This window comes from Chiloscyllium plagiosum, unplaced genomic scaffold (genome assembly GCF_037043375.1).
Source record: "Chiloscyllium plagiosum isolate Xiang-an unplaced genomic scaffold, Cpla_swu_hap1 HiC_scaffold_34, whole genome shotgun sequence".
NCBI lineage: Eukaryota > Metazoa > Chordata > Chondrichthyes > Orectolobiformes > Hemiscylliidae > Chiloscyllium > Chiloscyllium plagiosum.
The window spans coordinates 32,642,314-32,664,674 of NW_028270172.1; the positions used below are offsets into that span (position 1 = coordinate 32,642,314).

Genomic DNA, 22,361 nt, shown 5'->3' on the forward strand with positions numbered 1-22,361 from the left:
TGACAAACATGTATATTTTTCAGCAGCAAATTGTAGTAACTGCATTTGAGATTCGTTGGTGCAAGTGTTTTTTTTAAATAAACTCATGAAAATAAACTGGTGTGTTTAGGGGTACATTTAGTGCAGGTGATGTGGAAAATTGTACACAAAGCAACACGTTTTGTGGGTCACGTGATAGTCTCCGGGGGTGGCAATGAAACACTATCAAAAGCATCTTAGTACTTCCCATATATGTAGTGATTTTATTGCACATGCTGTGTCATTGATCATCTGTTCATATCTTAAGGTGATTTTTAAACCAGTGTTACCACGTCAATTGTATTATAATGCAAACTCACTGTGCTGAAGGCTTTGGAGAACACTGCCACCCATATCTAAACACCACACTGTGGTATTAAACATAAAACTTATTAAACATAAAAACTGCAGTCTAGTAGTGACTTTTGGACGAGATGTTTAACAGCGATGCCGTCTAGCTTTTCAGGATATGGATTACAAACGCTGTTTTGAAGTACAGCAGGGGAGTTCTCTCCGGTGTCCTGGCCAATAGTTATCCTCAATCAACGATCGTTTATGCCACTTGTGTCAAATAGATTGGTTCTGTTCTGTAAATTAAGATTATATGACATTTGATGTAGTCTGGAGAATGTGTCAATGTAAAGACGTACCCTGCCCACTTATTTTTAGCAGTCTTATTCAATATAAGAGTTGTTCTCAAAGCCTTGTGCTTTGTTGAGACTTTAATTATCTGGGCTAAATATTTTGAAAATTAGTACAATTTAGGAAAATCCATTCTTTGTTCATATTCTAACAACTTTTTAAAAAATACATCAGTTGTGAGAAGCATGGGAGATGAGAACTTTCAACTTCAGGAATAACTATTTTCCATCCCTTTCTCTTGCAAATGCTGTAAATTATACTTTTTTTAAAAAAGAAAGCCTCATGATCCCCTAAAAAAAAAACAAAAGAATTGTGGATGCTGAGAAACAGAAATGGTTGAAAAAGCTCAGCCATAAAATATTCAGAATTCTGAAGAATGGTGACTGGACCTGAAATGTTACCTCTGATTTCTCTCCACTAGATGCTGCCAGACTTGCTGAGTTTTTCCAGCAGTTTTTGTTATTGTTTTGTTCATGACCTCTCTCCTGATCATGATTCTCTTTATTAAACCATTAGTGTTAACACTGGTGAAACCTTTTCCCTATTTTTTGATGTGGAGCCTTGTTCTGTTAATACTTGAATTGAAGAACCTTCAATAAATTTGAGGTGGTAATAGTGAGCCTTGAATCACAGTTGCAATATTCCCCAATATAAAAGGTCCTGGCTGTTAACACTGCATACTCAGTTATAAGTAATGAACATGTTTTTAATGTAAACCAGCTGAACTGCTCTAATACATTTAAGGAGTTACATTTTAGCAAAGTTTCCACTACAGAACAAATTATGTATCTCTTTTTGCAAATATTTCACAAATAAATAGAATTGGTACACTGCAACAGTTCCAATCCATATACGTATTTTAATTTTGAATACATTTCTCCATGTTTACATGTTTTAGCAGTTGAGACTCTGCAATTTGATAATCCAATCCAAAGTGTTATCTCTGAAAACCAGAAGTCGTTGCTAGTCTGTAAAGCCTTCAATCTTGTCTGCCAGTCTCACTCCATCTGTGAAAAGCCCAAACCCTGTCTGAAATTCCAATGCACTCCTGTCTCTGAGTCAGCAGGTTGTGGACTTGTGTCCATGTCCAGAGACTGGAGCACAAAATCTAGGCTGCTGCTTCAGTGCAGTCCTAATGGAATGCCACACTGACAATGTTGGCACTTTATGCCAGGTGAGATATTAATCTGGCTACCCATTTGGGTGGACATAAAATAGCCTACACCACTAATTTGGAGACGTCCAGGGAAGCTCGGTGTCTTGGCCAATATTTATCCCTGAGCCAACGCCAAAATCAAAAGATTATACAAACATACCAGCTAGGAGCTGAAATAGGCCATTCTGCCTCTTCAGCCAGCTCCAACACTTAAATATGATCAAGACTGCTCTGGTTGTAACCTCAACTCATTAACTTGCCTACACCTGATAACCTTTCACCCATTTGCTTACCAAGAACCCAGCCACCTATCGTTTAAAATATTCAAATACTCTGCTTCTATCACTTTTTGAGGAAGAGCACTCCAAAGAATTATTACTGTCTGAGAGGGGAAAAAAAATTTCCTCATCTCTATCTTAAATAGGTGATACTCATTTTTAAACAGTAGCCTTGAGTTCTAGGTTTTTCTAACATTCACTCTGTTAAGAATCCTTATTGTATGCTTCAGTAAAGTTGTTTCTTACTGAACTCAATCACGCCAGTGGATACAGGCCTAGCACATCCAGCCTTTCCTCGTAAGACATCCAGCCAGGTATAAGTCTAATAAACCTTCTCTGATCTGCTTCATACATGATTACGTTATTCCTTAAACAAGGAGACTGAAACCCGTACACAATACTTCAAATGTGGTCTTACTAATGCACTTTATAGCTTAAGTATTACCTTCCTACTTTTCCATTCAATTCCCTCCCAATAAACATTTATATTCCATTAGCTTTCCTAACTACTTGCTGTACCTGCATACTTTTAGTGGTTCACTCATCAGGGCACCCAGATGCCTCTGCAACTCAGCTCTGCAATATCTCATTTGAGAATTGATGCATTCATTGTAGGAGCTGGCTGCTGCATGTTCAACATTACAACAGTGACTGTAATTCAAAAAGTACATCTTTGATTGTGAAAGCTTTTGGAAGTCTTGGTGCAAATTCTTTCCCTCTCTAGTTTGTATCATGTGGAGAGCAATTCAAGTGGAAATGAAACTTCTTCATGTTGGATGCTGTGATATTCCTTCAAGGAACTTTTGATGAATCATTTTCTCCAATTGGGCATTAGGCATTATCTGAATTCTTTAAAATTGTTGCAATAATGAATGCATCCACACATATTTATAATAAGTACATATCTTTCAAAATGGTTTTGAAGATAAATATGTTGCACCCGATGGTACTTGACTGTTCCGGTGAAGGCCCTTCTGATTTAGCCTCTGATTCACCAGAGGCTCACTGATGATGTTTCCTAGTATGGTGACGAAACATCTGAAAATGAACCTTCCAGCTCAGCGAACAAACTTACACCCAGAGCCTCTGATTTTCACAACTGGGATCAATAGATTTTGAAAACAAAAGGCTTTCACTTATAAAATGCCATTGAAGACCTCAGGAAGCGGTATAGTCAATTAATTACTCTGGAAGTATGATGTGATGAAGGAAATATAGCAGCCAATTGTAAGCAGTAATTTGGCGAAAACAGAAAATCGCCATATAATCGGCTTAGTAATGTTGGTTAAGGAATGAATACAGAGCTGAAAATGTGTTGCTGGAAAAGCGCAGCAGGTCAGGCAGCATGCAGGGAACAGGAGCCCTTCCTGAAGAAGGGCTTATGCCCAAAACGTCGATTCTCCTGTTCATTGGATGCTGCCTGACCTCCTGTGCTTTTCCAGCAACACATTTTCAGCTCTGATCTCCAGCATCTGCAGCCCTCACTTTCTCTTAAGGAATGAATACAGGTCAGGTATCCTTCATCCACATGTCTGAAAACCAAAATGTCTATGAACTGACAGTCTTCTGAAAGCGGTCCTAAATGGATGTGTAGACATGTTTGGAGGACCATTTCAGATTCAAACAGATCTAAACAGTAAATGTATCCAAAAACCAAAAATATCCTTTATCGAAAAACCAATTGATCCTAGGGATCTCTAGAAAAAGCAATCCAGACGCGTACTGACCAGGCCTCTGGGGAGAACCGCCCTGCTCTTATTCAGGATAGTGCTGTACAAACTAGGTGTGCACTTGAGAGCAGATGAAATTCATTGTAACATAGTAGCTTTGATGCTACAGCACTTTTACGCTCTTGCATTGGATCACCAGCTTAGATCATGCAGATTGCTCTGCTCTGGTTTGGGATACAAACCAAAAACTTTCAGATTTGCAGGTGAAATAGCTACCAATGAACCAAAAGTCAGATTAAAATGTGGTGAGGTATGATTGTAGAACAAGCCCAAAGGATTGAGTAATTTATTGCCATTCATTTGTCCCCTAGTAAGGGAGAGAGTATTAGAAAACTGGTGCATGTGTGCCTGATGGTTATCTAGAATGATTCCTGAGACAAGCTAGGTTAGGACTGTGTTGGCTCATCATCAAATACCCATCAATGTATAAGTTGACACATGTGGAATGCGAATTGGTACAAAGGTGATACAGCATCTGTTTAAAAATTGTCACAACGTAGGACCCATATCTTTTGAGGTGGGGGAAGAGAAATTAAAAGGGAGTGCATTGACTTGCATGAGGTTTCCTAAATGCCAGAACTCGAATCTTTTTAGATATCAATTCCATTAGTAAGTTTGTGAGCAAGTCCAAAGAAAAATTGAACGGGGTAGCACGGTGGCTCAGTGGTTAGCACTGCTGCCTCACAGCACCAGGGTCCCAGGTTCAATTCCAGCCTGTGGCAACTGTCTGTGTGGAGTTTGCACATTCTCCCCGTGTCTCCGGATGCTCCGGTTTCCTCCCACAGTCCAAAGATGTGCAGGTCAGGTGAATTGGCCATGTTAAGTTGCCCGTAATGTTAGATGCATTAATCAGAGGGGGAGGGATGGTGGTTTGCTCTTCGGAGGGTTGGTGTGGACTTGTTGGGCCAAAGGGCCTGTTTCCACACTGTAGGGCATCTAATCTATTTTTGATGCTGCACAATCTACTAATGGACTTCCAACATGTTCAGGGAGTTAGCAATTAACAGTGATTCCCTAAAATAGAAACAAATATTGATATTGGAAATCTGAAACAAAAAGAGAAAGTATAATTAAGAAACTGAGCAAGTCTAGCAGCATCCGTCGAGAGAAAAACAGTTAGCATTTCAAATCCAGTGACCTTTCGTCCGAACAATATTTTCCTCCAGGTTTACCGAAGTTCATTTATGTTTTCTAATACTGTCATTGTGCTTTGAAATGTTAGTAACAGGCAAAAAATGCAATGCTCTAGTGACATCACGCTCAACTCCAAGTTTAAAATTCTTTAATTTGTTCTCCTTTTTCTGGTTCTGGGCACTTTTTTTCATACTTTCTTGCTACGTTGGAAACATAAGAATCTCCTCGGTGAAAATTTGAGAAACATTTAGTTTATGAATGCTACCAATTTTAATATTATTTATTTTATGTGCCTGTTTTTGCTTCTTATTTGTACAGATTGATGTTATGGGCAGTCATGCGTATAAAAATGGTTATAAATGTAACTTTTATTCATGCTTTATTACTTCCAGTCTCAGTTATTTGTCTGCATCGCTGTTTATCACCAGTTTCCCACCATACAGAAATGTGAGTTTATCCAAAACTTTGTCGCTCGTTATTTTAATTTACACCATCTCTCTCGCTCATCACTCCTCGCTGACCCACGTTCATTCGAGGTCTACCAATACCTCATTTTTAAAATTCTGAGTGTTCTAGCTCCCCCATGATCTCATTTCTCCCTATCTCTAATGAGTTATACCCAACTACAATCCTTAAATCTATCAAGATATCTACCTTCCTCTAAGTTTGGCCTCTTGTAAATTGCCCACATCCTTTGCCCTGTCATTAATGGTCCAACTTTCAGTCATCGAGACCAAAATCTCCAGAATTTCAGTATTAAATCTCTTTGAAAGAGCCACCCAAGATCCCACTCTTTCTTGATAGCACTGCAAGGTTTTTTTTTGAGGATTCATCCAACTGGGTTGTTAGGAAATGTGATTTCATCAAAGTGAATTCAAGATCATCATAACTAATTATAAGCTGACCTCCCTGTGGCATTGAGTACAATAGGGAGTGACTTTTAAGGTTGATTTTTAGACCCACCTTTGTGTGTGGATGCTGGTGAAGTGATTCCCATTGCATTCAAATGGCCTACCAACCATCTGTGTACTGTACCATCTCCATGGGATTGGAGCTTTCAAAGAGAAGATGGGAGGTCAGAAAAAGGAGGGGGATGTTTTTTTTTTAAAAAAAAAGGTGAAATGAGTGGTTATGTGTCAACAACATAAGACATCCTAGAGTTAAAATTCTGCAATGTTTTAGTTTCAGGAAGAGACATCTATGTTTCTTTGAAACAAAGGATTAGATTTCCTAGTTAGAGGATGCTGGAGGATTGGAAAAAAACTCTGCTTCAGTGGTTTATTAACTGTTCAGAGGTTAGGACATGTTAGTTGAAGGTACCGAAAGACACTGGTACTAGATTTCTTTTTATTTTGAAAATTCACTTGACTTCCTTTTATTTATTTTTGGAGCAGTCAAAGCAGTTTTTTTTTTTGCTCCTTCATCCAGTTTGCATTGTTGAATGAAAAGACACTTTTGAAATGTTTCATAACTTAACAATTTTAAAATTAGCAAACCAGTATAGCGATGCAAAAGAAGCTATGACAATATATGAGGTCAAACAACAGCATAACCTCCTGAACACACAGGAGCAGTCATGGAGATGTAGGGGAGGGAATGTTCATGACTGTTGTTTCGCAGCATGAAATGGTGTTTAAATCAATACTGTTAACGGCTTACTTTGAGCGAGATATTCTCTCTCTGTCATTAAGATAAACCGAGAGTGTTTGTGGGGAGAAATGTGGTGGATGAAAGAGATGCAAATTATTAATTCATCTGAGACCTCCTTTACAATGGTTAATGCGTCTAATAGCTGCTGATATCTTATCATTGCTTCACTTCTGCGCCATTTGAGCAATGTTAATTTTTATCTGTCTACTATATGGCTTCCTTCCTATCTTATACCAGTTCATTCAGTGTCACAGTCTAGCCATTCTTGACTCAGTCTAGCCATTCTTGTCTCAGTAGATTCTTAGAATTACAAAAACTAAATGAAGTACATGGAGGTGGAAAGTTGCTTTAGCATTTGCTCACAAGGCACCATTAGTTGAAGCAGGGTGAGGTGAATGAGGGTGGCAGTTGTAATTTTTAAAAAATTATTCATTCTGCCACTGTTTCTGTATCTTGCTGATAGCTTTCGGTGCCCCCACATTTACAGTGGAAATTGCCCATGTCAACTTGTGCTGTAGCTGCACCATCTTATTATGCTGCAGTGCTACAACTGGCAGGAGGGTGAAATTACAAGGTAGTGGTTTATTGAAGGCAACATCCATTAAAAGTGTAGACACAGTAATTTATATAATGAAAGAACTCAAGGGGAAGTGAGAGCAGGCACAGAAGTTTTATTAAATTTAATATATTAGCAGCATGCAAGCTCTTAATTTCATCCTACCAGAAATTTTAACTACAGAATCATTCACTCATTAGACAATCCTGTGGTAAAATAGCATGTTTCAGCATTGCTTTCTATTCTGTTAAAACTGTAATTTATAACTAATAGTTACCAAGAACTAGATATTTATTTTTAACTTCCAGCTTTCATCTTCTCCCTAAAATATGTGAAAAGAAAAATATCAGATGTATGTAGCATATTTTAAAGCCTTCTATAGGCTTCTTTTGAAATTTAAGACAGGACTTTCACCTTCTTCTTATGGAAATGAATGTGAAAACCCACACTGGCTTGGTCCCATCCTCGGGCCACTTTTCAAGATGTGGGATCAACAACCGAAGCTACATTTGATGGCCTACTGACACTTACGGTGCATTAGAATTATTTGAATGGTCTGCAGGCCCTTCACGGCATCAGGAAATTGTCTAGCTGCCAGAAAACCAGAGTCTTTGTGGTGGTTGGAGGAATTGTGTTAGGAGCCAGTGTTGTAGATAGGCTGGAGGACCCTTTACAATGTTGGCCCAGCTGCTCAGACTATTTTGTAAATGGAAAACTTTGAAAAGGTTGCAGAGCGTGTGCCTTAAAATGAAGATGATCACACTCTGTTCCTTTTTCTCCCTCTCTCCCATATCCCTGAACTTCTGCCTGTTGTTGTTTCCATGCTAAGCAGCCATTCAGCAGAAATGTGTAGGTGAAGTTGATGAATTGCTCAACCTCCCCGCGAGAGCACGAGGTGGCGCCAATGCAGTCATCAATGTAGCGGAGGAAGAGGTGCGGAGTGGTGCCGGTATAATTACGGAAGATCAACTGTTCTACGTAGCTAACAAAGAGACAGGCATAGCTGGGGCCCATACGGGTGCCCATGGCTACCCCTTTGGTCTGAAGGAAGTGGGAGGAGTCGAAGGAGAAATTGTTAAGGGTGTGGACCAGTTCGGCCAAACGAATGAGTGTGTCGGTGGAAGGGTACTGTTGGGGATGTCGGGAGAGGAAGAAACGGAGGGCTTGGAGGCCCTGGTCATGGCGGATGGAGGTGTAGAGGGATTGGATATCCATGGTGAAGATGAGGCATTGGGAGCCGGGAAACATATCATTTATTGTATCTGTTGCTACCGATGCGGTCTCCTGTACATTGGGGAGACTGGACACCTCTTTGCAGAGCGCTTTAGGGAACATCTCCGGGACACCTGCACCAATCAACCACGCCGCCCTGTGGCCCAACATTTCAATTCTCCCTCCCACTCTGCCGAGGACATGGAGGTCCTGGGCCTCCTTCACCACCGTTCCCTCACCACCAGATGCCTGAGGAAAAACGCCTCATCTTCCGCCCCGGAACACTTCAACCCCAGGGCATCAATGTGGACTTCAACAGTTTCCTCATTTCCCCTTCCCCCACCTCACCGCAGTTCCAAACTTCCAGCTCAGCACTGTCCCCATGACTTGTCCTACCTGCCTATCTTCTTTTCCACCTATCCACTTCACCGTACCCCCGCCCCCAACCTATCCCCTTCATCCCCTCCCCCACTCACCTATTGTATTCTATGCTACTTTCTCCCCACCCCCACCCTCCTCTCACTTATCTCTCCATGCTTCAGGCTGTCTGCCTGTATTCCTGATGAAGGGCTTTTGCCCGAAACGTCGATTTTACTGCTCCTTGGATGCTACCTGAACTGCTGTGCTCTTCCAGCACCACTAATCCAGAATCTGGTTTCCAGCATCTGCAGTCATTGTTTTTACCTCCTTAAGAGCAGAAGTAGACCACTCAGCCCCTCAAGCTTGCACTGCCCTTCAATGAGTACCTGGCCAATCTGATTCCTGCACAGTCCCTGATGACCTTTCCCCCTGTCACTGGCCACCCGGGTGTTTTCCTATCTTCCTGGTGGTGGAAATTGAATAAAGATTGGTGCACTTTGTGTCTTCCACTGTGTCTCACACCTGCACACACACACCATGGGTTCTGGGGATAAAATAAGCACTACCGCACTTAGGTGGTAGTGTGGGGGTTAAAATTAAAAAATAAAAAAAAGAGAAAAAAATAAATAAATAAAAGGGGTGACAAAAAAATAAGCACTACCGCACTTAGGTGGTAGTAAAAAAAAAAGAAAAATGACCTTTCCCCCACTTGCTTATCAAGACTATCTACCACTGCCTTAATAAAAACATTCAAAGACCATGTTTTCAGAAAGGCAGTGTTCCAAAGCTCTCAACTCTCTGGAAGAAGAAAGACATTTGCTTTATTTCTATCTTAAATGGGTGATCCCTTATTTTTAAACAATATTCCCCAAGTTATAGAATCTCCCATGAGAGGAAATATCCTTTCGACATGCTCCCTCTCAGGTCTCCTCAGGTCCTTGTATTTTCAGTGATGTTGCCTCTTATTTCTCTAAACTCCAGTTGAATACAAGCCAAGTCTGTTCAATTCTTCCTCGTAAGGCAACCACCTTATAATCAAGTAAACATTCTCAGAACTGGTTCCAATTTGTTTATATTGTTTGTTAAATAAGGAAACCTGTACTACTCGCAGCATCCAGATATGCTCCCGCCAATGCCCTGTGTAACTGAAGCATAACTTCCCTATTTTTGTATCTTATTACCCCCCCACAACAAATAATATTGTATTAGCTTTCCTAATTATTTGCATACTAAGATTGTGAGCTTCATGCATTATTTCTTCCAGATTCACCCTCCATCTCGAATCTCTGCATCTCTCACCATTTAGATAATGTTTTTATTATTTCTGCCAAATTAAACAATTTCACAGTTTCCACCATTATCACCCATTTTTCAGATCTTTACTCACTTACATATCTCTTTGTAGTCTCCTTTTATATCCTCTTCTAACCCTAAACCTATTTCCTACCTATCTTTGTAATAACAGCAGATTTAGCGACAATGTCTGAGGATCCTTCATCCAAATGATTGTATATAAATTGTAAAAATTGATGCCCCAGTATTGATACGTATGGCACAGCATTCAGCCAATCAGAAAATGAACCATTTATGCCACAGTGGAGTCAGGGCAGGATGGGAGTCATGGTAATGGAATTGAGGGGGTTTGGTAGCAAGGGTTAAGGGAGTTGTCTCCAGACACTACCACCCATCCGTTGCCAGGTGGCGGAATCAGACACACAGTGCCCCTCAACGTGGAACCCTCAAAGGAGCACAGATGCAACCATAATCAGGCTTGCTTGGTAACTGGCCCACCCACTGCTGGTTGAATGCTAGTGGTAGCAGGATGAGGCCTGAAATGGGCATTAATTGTGTTCAGAAGCACAAAGTCTTTCAGTGATATTAGTTGAGGGAATCGATACCACTGGATGTGGAGAATTCCCAAATTCTCTGAAATTGTACCGTATTCGCTTGAGAAGATGAGTGTGGATTCGGGTTAATGTTGTTTCCTAGATATGGTGTCTCCTACAGGCCAGCACTGCCCCATCCATGTTTATTGGAGTGTTTAACTCTCTAAGTGGGACTTGAACCCTCAATCACTTTTGGCTCAGAGGCAAGACTGCTACCAATTGAGTCACAGTTGACATCTCAAACTTTGTTGTTATGATGGTTTAATTTTGAAGAGGTGAGCGCCTTTTGGTTCTGCACAGGGTTAAGTGATGAAAGTGGCTTCTGAAGATCCATAAGTCATAAAATCTCAGTCTCCACTTGGTTTTTGCCTGTTGTCTGCTACATTGGAAGAATATGCAGACAATATGTATACAGTCTTTAGGGACATATGCCCCACCAATGGATTTTGACTGAGGGATTAATAAATGGGATTCAGTCTGCATTTACTGTATCGAGAAGGAGACTTCAGTTCTGAAAAACCAAACAAAATATACAGCAATACCAAGTAATTATTCTTTAATTAAGAATTGCAGAAACCATTGTTGTATTTTAACTGCTAGTGAGTGATTTCACTGAAAATTTTGTTTGAAACTGAGGCCTCAACAAAGGGCTGGTTAAAATTATTTTCCTTTGTCCTAAAACTTCCTTTTTGCTTTTTGTATTTTTAGTTCGCTGACATCTCAGCAAGAGCTTGCAAAAGGCAAGCTTTGGATCTGAAGATAGTGTCACATGGCACACAGTCAGGGCGTTGTTTCCACCTTAGGATTTATATTTAGCCGCTTAAAGCATTCCATTGCTGTGTTGAAGCAGGCCATTGGAGCTCTCTGCTCCCCTCTGGGACTTGTGCTGGCTTGTTTGCTGATCGCTGACTCTGTTCAAACAGGAGACAGCTGCAATAATCTTTTGAGCAGCATGAAGAATGTAGGCAAAACAGAATTGATTTGTTTGCTGGGCTCCATGGAGAGCCAACACCGCTGATATCCCAGAGACTGAAAAGTGAGGCTATACATAGGTTATTTATCCCACTGCCCAGACCTCCCCGCATGCACAAGTTTCAAAGAAAATGGTGATCAATGGACAAAGCTTGAGTTCAGCAGAGGCCTCATACACTTACTTTCACTATTGATACACTGTGTGCCGGGGGAAACTATCACTTTTATATTAGCAACCTGCACAAACCCTGAACAGGCTCTCTGTCTTGTTAAAAAAAAAACTCTTCAACTCCTCCATCAGTGAAAGGTGGTTACCATTTTACGTTATTCAGAATTTGAGTGGCCTTTCTGACTAGTTTTGTGTACCATTTGACGACAGTTCTCCAGAATGCGCCCCCTCTAATTGGCCTGAATTTATTTATTTTTTTGCCTCCTCCACAATATTGGGAATGGGGGTGATATTCTGTGCTGTGAGGTGCAAAAATAAAGACTTGCATTGATATGGTGCCTGTCATGACCATCAAACATCTCAAAGTACTTTTGAAGTGTAGTCACAGTTGTAATGTAGGCAATATGGCATATGATTTACAAGCAGCAAGCTCTTACAGCAATGGAGTAAAGACCAAGGTTACCCTTTTTTTTGTCATTGTTAGAGGGATAGATATTGACCAAGACTCTAGTTTTTCTTTGAAAAAGGTTCATGGGATTTTTCATATACAGCTGGGAGGACAGATAGGGCTTCACTTTTTTAAGAGCATCACTCTGGTACATATGCTGGAATTTATCCAAAATCACAGAACCTGTTCCTAAGTCCATGCTCATGCCCTGGACAATATCCAGCCTTGGGCTGACAAGTGGCAAGTCACATTCAAGCATCACAAATGCCAGTCAATGACCATCTTTAATAAGAGACAAACTAATCACTGCCCCTTGACATTCAATAATGTTACTAGCACTGAATACCTCACTGTGAACACCCTTGGGGTTACCATTTACCAGAAACTCAACTGGACTTGCCACATAAACACAGTGGCGACAACAGCAGGTCAGAGAATAGGGATACACAGACGAGGTAATCACATGCTGACTCCCCACAGCCTCCCCATGAGGAGGTTGAATAGTTCATCCACTTTACCAACACCTTCCACCCCGACCTCAAATTTACCTGGACCGTCTCAGACTCTTCCCTCCCCTTCCTAGACCTCTCCATTTCTATCTCGGGCGACTGAATCAACACTGACATTTACTATAAACCGACCGACTCCCACAGCTACCTAGACTACACCTCCTCTCACCCTGCCCCCTGTAAAAACGCCATCCCATATTCCCAAATCCTTTGTCTCCGCCACATCTGCTCCCAGGAGGACCAGTTCCAATACCAAACAACCCAGATGGCCGCCTCCTTCAAAGACCGCAATTTCCCCCCAAATGTGATCGACAATGCTCTCCACCGCATCTCCTCCACTTCCCGCTCCTCCGCCCTTGAGCCCCGCCCCTCCAATCACCACCAGGACAGAACCTCACTGGTCCTTACCTACCACACCACCAACCTCCATATACATCATATCACCCGTCGTCATTTCCGCCACCTCCAAACGGACCCCACCACCAGGGATATATTTCCCTCCCCTCCCCTATCAGCATTCCGAAAAGACCACTCCCTCCGTGACTCCCTCGTCGGGTGCACATCCCCCACCAACCCAACCTCCACTCCCGGCACCTTCCCCTGCAACCGCAAGAAATGCAACACTTGCGCACACACCTCCCCCCCCCCCCCCCCCCACCTTACTTCCCTCCAAGGCCCCAAGGGATCCTTCCATATCCGCCACAAATTCACCTGCACCTCCACACACATCATTTACTGCATCCGCTGCACCCGATGTGGCCTCATCTATATTGGGGAGACAGGCTGCCTACTTGCGGAACGTTTCAGAATATACGTCTGGGACACCCGGACCAACCACCCCATGGCTCAACACTTCAACACTCTACAGCAACTCACCAGAACGAAGGACCCAATACCCAGCATGAGCAAAACCAAGGTAGTGTACAAAATCCCATGCAAGGACTGCACAAAACAGTACATAGGACAAACAGGAAAACAGCTAATGATCCGCATCCATGAACACCAACTAGCCACGAAACGACACGACCAGCTATCCTTAATAGCCACACACGCAGATGACAAGCAACATGAATTTGACTGGGACAACACTACTATTATAGGACAAGCCAAACCGAGAACAGCCAGGGAATTCCTAGAGGCATGGCACTCATCCACACATTCAGTCAATAAGCACATCAACCTGGACCGACCACTGCAGCGGACAGCTGGAACTGACAACCGGAAGCGACCGATTCAAACCACTATAAATGCCGGAGGAAACATCACAGAAGCGCTTCACAGGAGGCTCCCAAGCACTGAGGATGTCACCTAGACAGGGGACGAAACGTCTGCAACACAAATTCCCAGCTCGGCGAACAGAACCACAACTTCAACTCCCCCTCCCACTCCACCAAGGACATGCAGGTCCTTGGACTCCTCCATCGCCAGACCATAGCAACGGCTGGAGGAAGAGCGCCTCATCTTCTGCCTAGGAACCCTCCAACTACAAGGGATGAACTCCGATTTCTCCAGTTTCCTCATTTCCCCTCCCCCCACCTTGTCTCAGTCCCAACCCTCGGACTCAGCACCGCCTTCCTAACCTGCATTTGGTCTTCTTCCTGACCTCTCCACCCCCACCCCCACTCCGGCCTATCACCCTCACCTTAACCTCCTTCCACCTATCGCATTTCCAATTCCCCTCCCCCAAGTCCCTCCTCCCTACCTTTTATCTTAGCCTGCTTGGCACACCTTCCTCGTTCCTGAAGAAGGGCTCATGCCCGAAACGTCGATTCTCCTGCTCTTTGGATGCTGTCTGACCTGCGGTTTTCCAGCAACACATTTTCACCTCTGATCTCCAGCATCTGCAGTCCTCACTTTCCCCACAGCCTGTCCATCATCTAATTGATACAGTAGAGGATTGTGATGGAATGCTCCCTCATGCCTGGATGAGTACAGCCCCAACAACAGTCAAGAAGCTTGACACATTCCAGGACAAAGCAGCCCAGTTTATTAGCACCGCATCCACTCTCTCCACCACTAATGCTCAGTAGCAGCAGTGTGTACAATCTACACAATGCACTGCAGAAATTCACTAAAAATCCTTAGCACCTTCCAAACCCACAACCACTTCCATTTTAAAAGGACCTTTGGGACATCTACAGTGCTGTTAGGGAGGTATTTGCAGGATTTTGTCTTCGTGATAGTGAAATAATGGCGATTTGTATGTACACATCAGGATGATGTGCATTTTGGAGAGGAACATACAGGTGGCAGTGTACCAAGTGGCATGTATCTTTGTGGAAAAGTGCAGCATCTGCAACACTTGTCTTCCAAGGTGGTTATGGTTTGCTATCAAAGGAACCTTGATGAATAGTTGCAGAGCATCCTACTTTTAATCTGCATTGCGCGAATGGAATGAATGTTGAAGTTGTTAGATATGGTCCCTATTGATCGGTGCAAATTGCTTTGTCTGCATGGTTTTGAGCTGCTTCAGTGTTGATGGAGCTGCATTTATCCAGGATATTCAATGGGGTTGTTAGATGAAGATGGAAATAAGGATTCAGTTGGCATAAGGATATGAGGGGCCTTGGGGGTGTACAGAGGGCACTAGATTGCATCAGTTGGCATGGAGAGAGTATGAGCAGTGTGTGAGCATGAGGTGGTGAGAGTGCTGGACAAATTTTGCAGTTCTTCCCTTTTTGGATAGATAAAGTATCCCTTTGCATCTGGTCCCAGGACATCTTTGGTAGAGGGTAAGGTATCCTTTGAGAGCAGTCGGGCACCCTTTGGCAATATGGGAATGCAGCTCATTGGTATAAATGTGTACAAACTTGCTGGGTCTTGCATAGTTGTCAAGAGATGATCCAAAACAACTGATGATCAGTTTTTTAAAGAAAAATCCTGCAAGGTGTTTGAGAGGCCTGGACATATTAAATCTTTTTATAGGCGATGTGCTGCATGACTGATTTCCCAAACAATCATTTTCATGGTGAAGTGCCTATTAATGAATAACTCCACCTGCATATTGAATGGAAATGTTTATTGACATTACATTTTTCAGTACTTGAGGGAGATGTTTGTTTATACAAATCTTTGCATATTTAAGTGAAATGCTTATTATCATAAGGGACATGTTTTTGAAATTTCTTGATATTAAATGTTTATTTGTATCAACAAAAATGTATTTTGTAATAGGCACATAACTAAAAGGCTGTTAACTTTTATTTTATGTCATGGTGCCTCCTAATTAATGCATGTGTGGGTCAGTAATGAGTTAGCATTTGAGGGGAAAGAGCAAAGGTGGTGAGAATAGTTTAAGTTGACACTGAATTGGTAGAGGGACTGTAAAAGGTCATGTGGATGACTGGGGCATAAGCTATGAGCAACCAGGATAGGTGGGTATAGGATGGCAAATTCTGTCATGAAAGGTGCAATAAAGGTATAAATTAACTTCTCTCATTTCTTTATGTTCATGCTATCTGTATAGTCACTCTATTGGGGGTGATTTGCATTGTGCTAAGGGTTGTTATCTGTCAGAAAATAACATGGTTGTATATTTCAACTTCAACTTAAATCGGATTTTGAAATGGGAAAAACCCGAAGTTTAAATCTAGCAATGTAACACTTACAATTCAACAAGAAGGCATAAATAATCTCACCGTTTGGAGCTCCTCCTCAGACTGATCTGTCAATTTATAGCCAGTTTTTCTCTAAAGCAAGACCAGGTTTTGAGGAAAGGGAGACAACCCAGTAGTAATGACACTAGACAAGTAATCTAAAGCCCCAGTAAAGGTTCTGTGAACTTTGGTTCAAATCCTACCATAGCTGATGATGAAAATTGAATTTAAATTTTAAAAATCTGTAATAAAAAGCTTGCCAAATGGTGACTTTGTTATAATGACTTATCTTATTCACTTTAGACAAGGAAATCTTCCATCCTTATCTGATCTGGAGTACATGTGCCTCCAGACCAATAACAATATGGTTGACACTTAACTGCCCACTGGGCAGAGATGTACAATAAATGTGAGCCGAGCCAGCAATACCAACTTCCCATGAACAATTTTTGTAAGTGTTACAGTGTTAGTGATAAGAAGTCAGTAGTCATTTGATGAAAGAGAAAAAAAATCAAGACTGAGCTTTTAAATTGCGCAAGCCTGACATGTTCAGCAAGCTAGTAAGAACATGGTTAATCATCACCATCAGGTAACTTACTTCCTTCCAGCATTCAGACAATCTGCACAAGTCTGCTGATCACTCCAAATGTCACTCTGGCAACAAAGTTACTGTTATTAATCTCATAAAATCTCTTCTGAATTGCTTAATGGAAGTCGCATATGGGCCAATAGGGATTGACAATAGACCTGAATACCTTCGATCAAGTAGTGCTGGACACCAGGCTGTGGGAAGGAAAAGAATTATCAAATGTCACTCCGGATTTGTTGCCTGATGAAGTACAATAGCATTATATTTTGTGTATTCATCAAAAGATTAAACTTTAGACAGTGGCTCAGTTCATAAGGAAATTGAGAAATCTCACAGTAAAATCAGTTTGTCATGTCTGGGCGCAATGTTACATAACCTTGTCAGCTTTATTCAAGGGATGTGGGAGCAGGCCTTCAGGTTTTCCTTTCAACCATATATCCTCTGTTATTTTATACCAATATCAATTATATATCCATAACCTTTCAAGGTCATCAAAAGGGCTGCTCAATAGTAATGAAAGCACATTACTAGTGCACCATGCTTGAGAGGTGGGTAAACTGCTTTCAAATTCTTGCACCATTGTAAAACTCACATTCCTGAATGAATCATACTGCTGCACTTTCACTTTTGAGGCAAAGTAACGATTTTTGCAGAGGTGTTGCTGCACATTGTGTCTTTGTTTCCGGTATGTGTGTGTGAGATACAAAATTTAAATTGAGCTTTGTCACATTCATGCCATTAGATATTTGGTAGTTGTTTGATAAGGTAGAATGTGCCCTGCATTTCAATTTATTGTCTCTCTTCTGCTTTTGGGAAAACTTTGCTTGTTAACCAATCTAGGAACTGGGTTGTATTGTCTTCATTAGTAATGTGCAATAAATATTAATGGCTAGTTGAACTTCAGATTCTGTGACAGGTCATGGCCTGCCCAATGCATTGGTACAGTTTGTGTGGTTGTGCAGATTGGCAGAAATGTGTTAAATGTTCCCTCTTAAACTCTTTTTTAAATGTGTTGGATAAAATTGTATCTCTGTTTCACAATCCCAGAATTGTACAATATGTCACTATTAGATCGGCACGGTGGCTCAGTGGTTAGCACTGCTGCCTCACAGCGCAAGGGACCCAGGTTCAATTCCCGTCTCGAACAACTGTTTGTGTAGAGTTTGCACATTCTCCCCGTGTCTGCGTGGGTTTCCTCCCACAGTTCAAAGATGTGCAAGTTAGGTGAATTGGCCATGTTAAATTGCCCATATTGTTAGGTGGATTAGTCAGAGGGGAATGGGTGGGTGGATTGCTCTTCAGAGGGTCGGTGTGGACTTGTTGTCTGAAGGGCCAGTTTCCACACTGTAGGGAATCTAATCTAATCTATTTTAATATTGATACATAATATTGTGGAAGTATGTAAGTCAGTCGTTGGCCCTTTAATTATAAAAGATACCCCACAGGTTTTACAGCAGTGACTACCCACTCAAAATTGCTGCTATGATGAGGTGATTTGAATAGTGGCCAACACTTGATATCACGTATATCCTAGTTTATATCATGGCATCGTTGTGAATAATCTGGTAGTACAGACATGTAGCCTGGAGATATGATGGCATGACAACCCATATTTCAAGTATGGAAGGATAGTCTAAGCAGCCCCCCACCCCCAGAGGGCAGGAGCAGAAGGTCATTACAAGCCAGGGCTGAATGGCTAGTTATATTAGTACTGGCAGATGGAGGGTTTTTTTTTTCCACATGATCTAAGAGAATACCACTGTAATGTTAGTTTGCCTTGGAGATATTCCACTCTGGCTGCATTTGAGAAAATAAATTCCACATACAGGTGATCCTACAATAAACCTCAAGGACAATGCACTGCCATTTAGTTGTTTGAAATATTTTAACTTGAATGTGGACCTTCTTTAGAGCAGTTGGAGTGCTGCTGTTTAGCCTTCCCCTGTCCCATCACCACTGTCTCCTTCCTCAATTACCTGAGAGTGCTGAAATGTTTTCCATTTTTGAGCTTATCCACTCACTGGACCGAAGCCCTAATATTGAGAGAACACCACAGACACACAACCTGAGGAATTTGTAGACAGTGTATTCATCCTGATCATTTATTTGGAGGAACATGCTATGTGCTAATTGGGTTTTGAAGCACTGTATATGATCTAAGGAACAGTAAGGAGTTGGGATGTCATGTAGCAGCTATACAGCACATTGGTTAGGCCACTTGTGGAATGCTGCGTTCAATTCTGGTCTCCTTGCTATAGGAAGGATGTTATGAAACTCGAGGGTTCAGAAAAGATTTGCAAGAATGTTGCTAGGGTGGGAGGGTTTGAGCTAAAGGAAGAGCCTGAATAGGCTGGGACTACTTTCCCTGGAGCGTCGGTTGAGAGGTGACCTGATAGAGGTTTATAAAATCATGAGGGGCATGGATAGGGCTAGCGGAGTCCAAAAATAGAGGGTAAAAGGTTCAAGTGAGAGGGAAAGATTTTAAAAAAGACCTAACTGGCATCTTTCTCATGCAGAGGGTGGTGTGTGTATGAAATGAGCTACCAAAAGAAACAGTGGAGGCTGGTACAATTTCAACATTTTAAAAGGCATCTGCATGGGTATATGAATAGGAAAAGTTTAGCAGGATATGGGCCAAATGCTAGCAAATGGGACTAGATTAAGTTAGGATGTCTGGACTCGAGTTAGACTGAAGGGTCAGTTTCCGTGCTGTACAGCTCTGACTCCTTGACATAAGCACTTTCTGGAGTTTTTGGTTAAAGTTCAAGTCAATCTAGGGAACACCTGACAGCCACAAACTGATTTCTGTTGTAGGAAGTAGATCATAGCACCTAAAGTCTCAATTAGCAGTCTAGCCTGTTGGTGAAGAAAATGTTTTTAAAGGAATTCATACTCAAAGGAAAGTCTACAAACCTGTTATTCGTGAAATATAAATCTCAAGTTTACATTTCACCAATTATTGTGTGGGTTGATGGACTGCACAGTACTGAGCCATACAGATTGGAAAGTTTCTAGTTTGAATGCTTGGAAATGTTCAGCAATCATTCTCTGGATATTGGCATTGCTGATCAGGCCTGCATTTATTGGTCATCATTCATTCCCCTTGAGAAGGTGGTGATGAGCTGCTGTGTTGAATAGTCATAATCCACATGGTGAAGGTACATCACAGTTAGGAAGAAAACTCCAAGATTTTAACAACGATGATGGACAACTGACATGTCTCCGGGTTAGAATGATGTTGCACTTGAAGGTGATCTTGGTAATGGTGATATTTCCATGCATCTTCTAGGATGGGTTTTCTAGGTGCTGTCTTTGAAACCTTGCTGAGTGGCTGCAGTATGTCCTGAAAACAACAAAATGCAGCAGCGCTGGTGGAGGTTAAAGGTGATGGATGGACTGTCGCTCATACAGAATTGAGTTGGATCAGCTTCCTAATCTTTTAACTGTGGAATCTGAAGAGATGCTAAGATTCATTATGATCTTTTCTGAGCTGAAGAAATGTGAAAGTGGTCAGCCAGTAACCTTCTCTGGATAACGCAAGTGGGTATGGATTTTGAGAGGACAGAATGAAGTGGGGTTTCAAGAAGATGGGAGGTTACTGTGATGCCTGTACACTACAATAGGTGCTATTTGGGGATGGACAATAACCTAATGTATCCAAATACTTGTGAAAGGCAGATTCCAGGAAGGACTGAGGGAAAGAAAATTGGGAAGAGGAAAATAAATTGAAAACTATTAGAATATATTCATTCCACCCATCCTTTTTAGAATTTCTGAGCACAATATGTTTGGAAACGATAGAAACACTGACCAGCATTGTTATACCCTTAGCATATCCCAAAACAGGTTGCTAATGCAGTACTTCCAATGTTTCATCATATTTGTGATCTTGCTCTTTTCTTTTTCCTGCCAGATACTGGAGTCAAGCTTAACACTTACAAAGATTTCTTTTGCAAAGGTTGTGTATTTTTGTTCTTTGTTTAGAATATAAGTCCATGCATATTGATTTAGTAAGAAAGCTAAAACGTTGTTTTCTTTCTGACACCAGTGAAACGAATCATGATGCCCAACCAATTCACAGGGAATAATCTTTGCCGGTTCTGTGACATCGAGCCCACCAATTGCACCAACAGTGGTGTTTGCACTGTTAACTGCAGCATTAACTCCATCTGTGAGAAGAAGGAAGAAGTGTGTGTCTCCATCTGGTAAGGACACCTTTCTCTTCCCAGTTTATTCTGATTTCAGTGCATTTGGCATTTTCATCTCCTAACATTTATATGAGATCTCTGTAACATTTAAGGAAAAGCAAGGACATTTTCCCAGCATCCTGGCCATGATTTACTGTTCAATTAGGACCTTAAGTAGATAATGGAGTCATTTTACCTCATTGTTATTGGTGGGAAGCTTTTTGTGTGCAAAGTGACTGGCATCTTTCCTGCTAATTGATTTTAAAATCCGGAGGAATGTCCTGAGGTTACTAAAGGTATTACATAAAGTGATGTTCATTCTTTTCGATTGTTAATTGGTGGTAGTGGTTTTTAATTGACTACTCCAAGTCATCCAATCTCCATTAGCTTTTGAGGCTGTAATTGAAGGCCCATTAATTTCTTATTGTTAGTAGTTTCTTATTGAGTAACCCCAGTTATATAAAGGATATAGGCTGATCATATGCACAAAGTAAAGAGATTCTACCATGTAATCCACAAACCCTGTAGGCATTTTCTTGTATGTAAGGTGGTTAATACTATGTAGCTTCCCAAAGTACTTCTTCTTGGGTCTATAGTTCTTTCTAAAAGAACTCATTTACACGCATTTTATTAAAACCTAATACAGCTTCAATCTTCCTGTTCTCTCTATGTAATCATGTGATACTCACCTTGTCATTTCATCATTAAACACCATTGTTGTACAGTATGCTGATGGTCCATCAATCTACAGTGGGTTAAATTAAGTTTTGCCATAAGAGTTTATATTCCTTTGCATTCTCAAGGTCAAAGGGAAATGTGGGAGATGGTTAAAACCATAACAGGATGTAGTAGGGGAGATGTAAAGAGGTTATTTCCTAGTTGGAAGCCCAGAACCAGGGAGTGCAATATTAAATTTAGAGCAGTGAATTAAGAGTGAAATCAGAAAAACAATGGATAGTGGTAATGTGGAATTCTCTCTCAATCCCTACCTATTTGCCCCACCTTTGTTCCATATCACCTTGATGCCCTTATCAAACAAAAATGCATTGTTCTCGTGCTAAAAAAAAATCAGTTGGTCACAAGCATCCCCAGGCTTTTAAGGAAGAGAGTTCTAGCTTTCCATTGTCTTTTCATTGCATTACATAGTGCTTCCAGCTTTTCCTCTTCTAATGCCTAATTCTGAATTTAAGATTGTGTTCCTTAGTTTTCAATACATTCAACAGAGGACATGTTTTCTCTGGTTCTGCAAACCATTTATCATTTCACGCA

The 22,361-nt window shown here is 41.3% G+C and overlaps 1 protein-coding gene across 2 annotated transcripts in view; it reads left to right on the plus strand.

Annotated features, from left to right (window-relative positions):
• tgfbr2b (transforming growth factor beta receptor 2b) overlaps positions 1 to 22,361 on the plus strand; it is an 80,122-nt gene that overhangs the window by 5,797 nt on the left and 51,964 nt on the right. The window contains exons 2-3 of one of the 2 annotated variants that reach the window (XM_043719216.2): positions 20,819 to 20,863; positions 20,954 to 21,110. In XM_043719216.2, coding sequence (XP_043575151.1) covers positions 20,819 to 20,863; positions 20,954 to 21,110 — 202 coding nt within the window. The remainder of the gene's footprint in view (positions 1 to 20,818; positions 20,864 to 20,953; positions 21,111 to 22,361) is intronic. The other variant, XM_043719217.2, reaches the window with a different exon arrangement.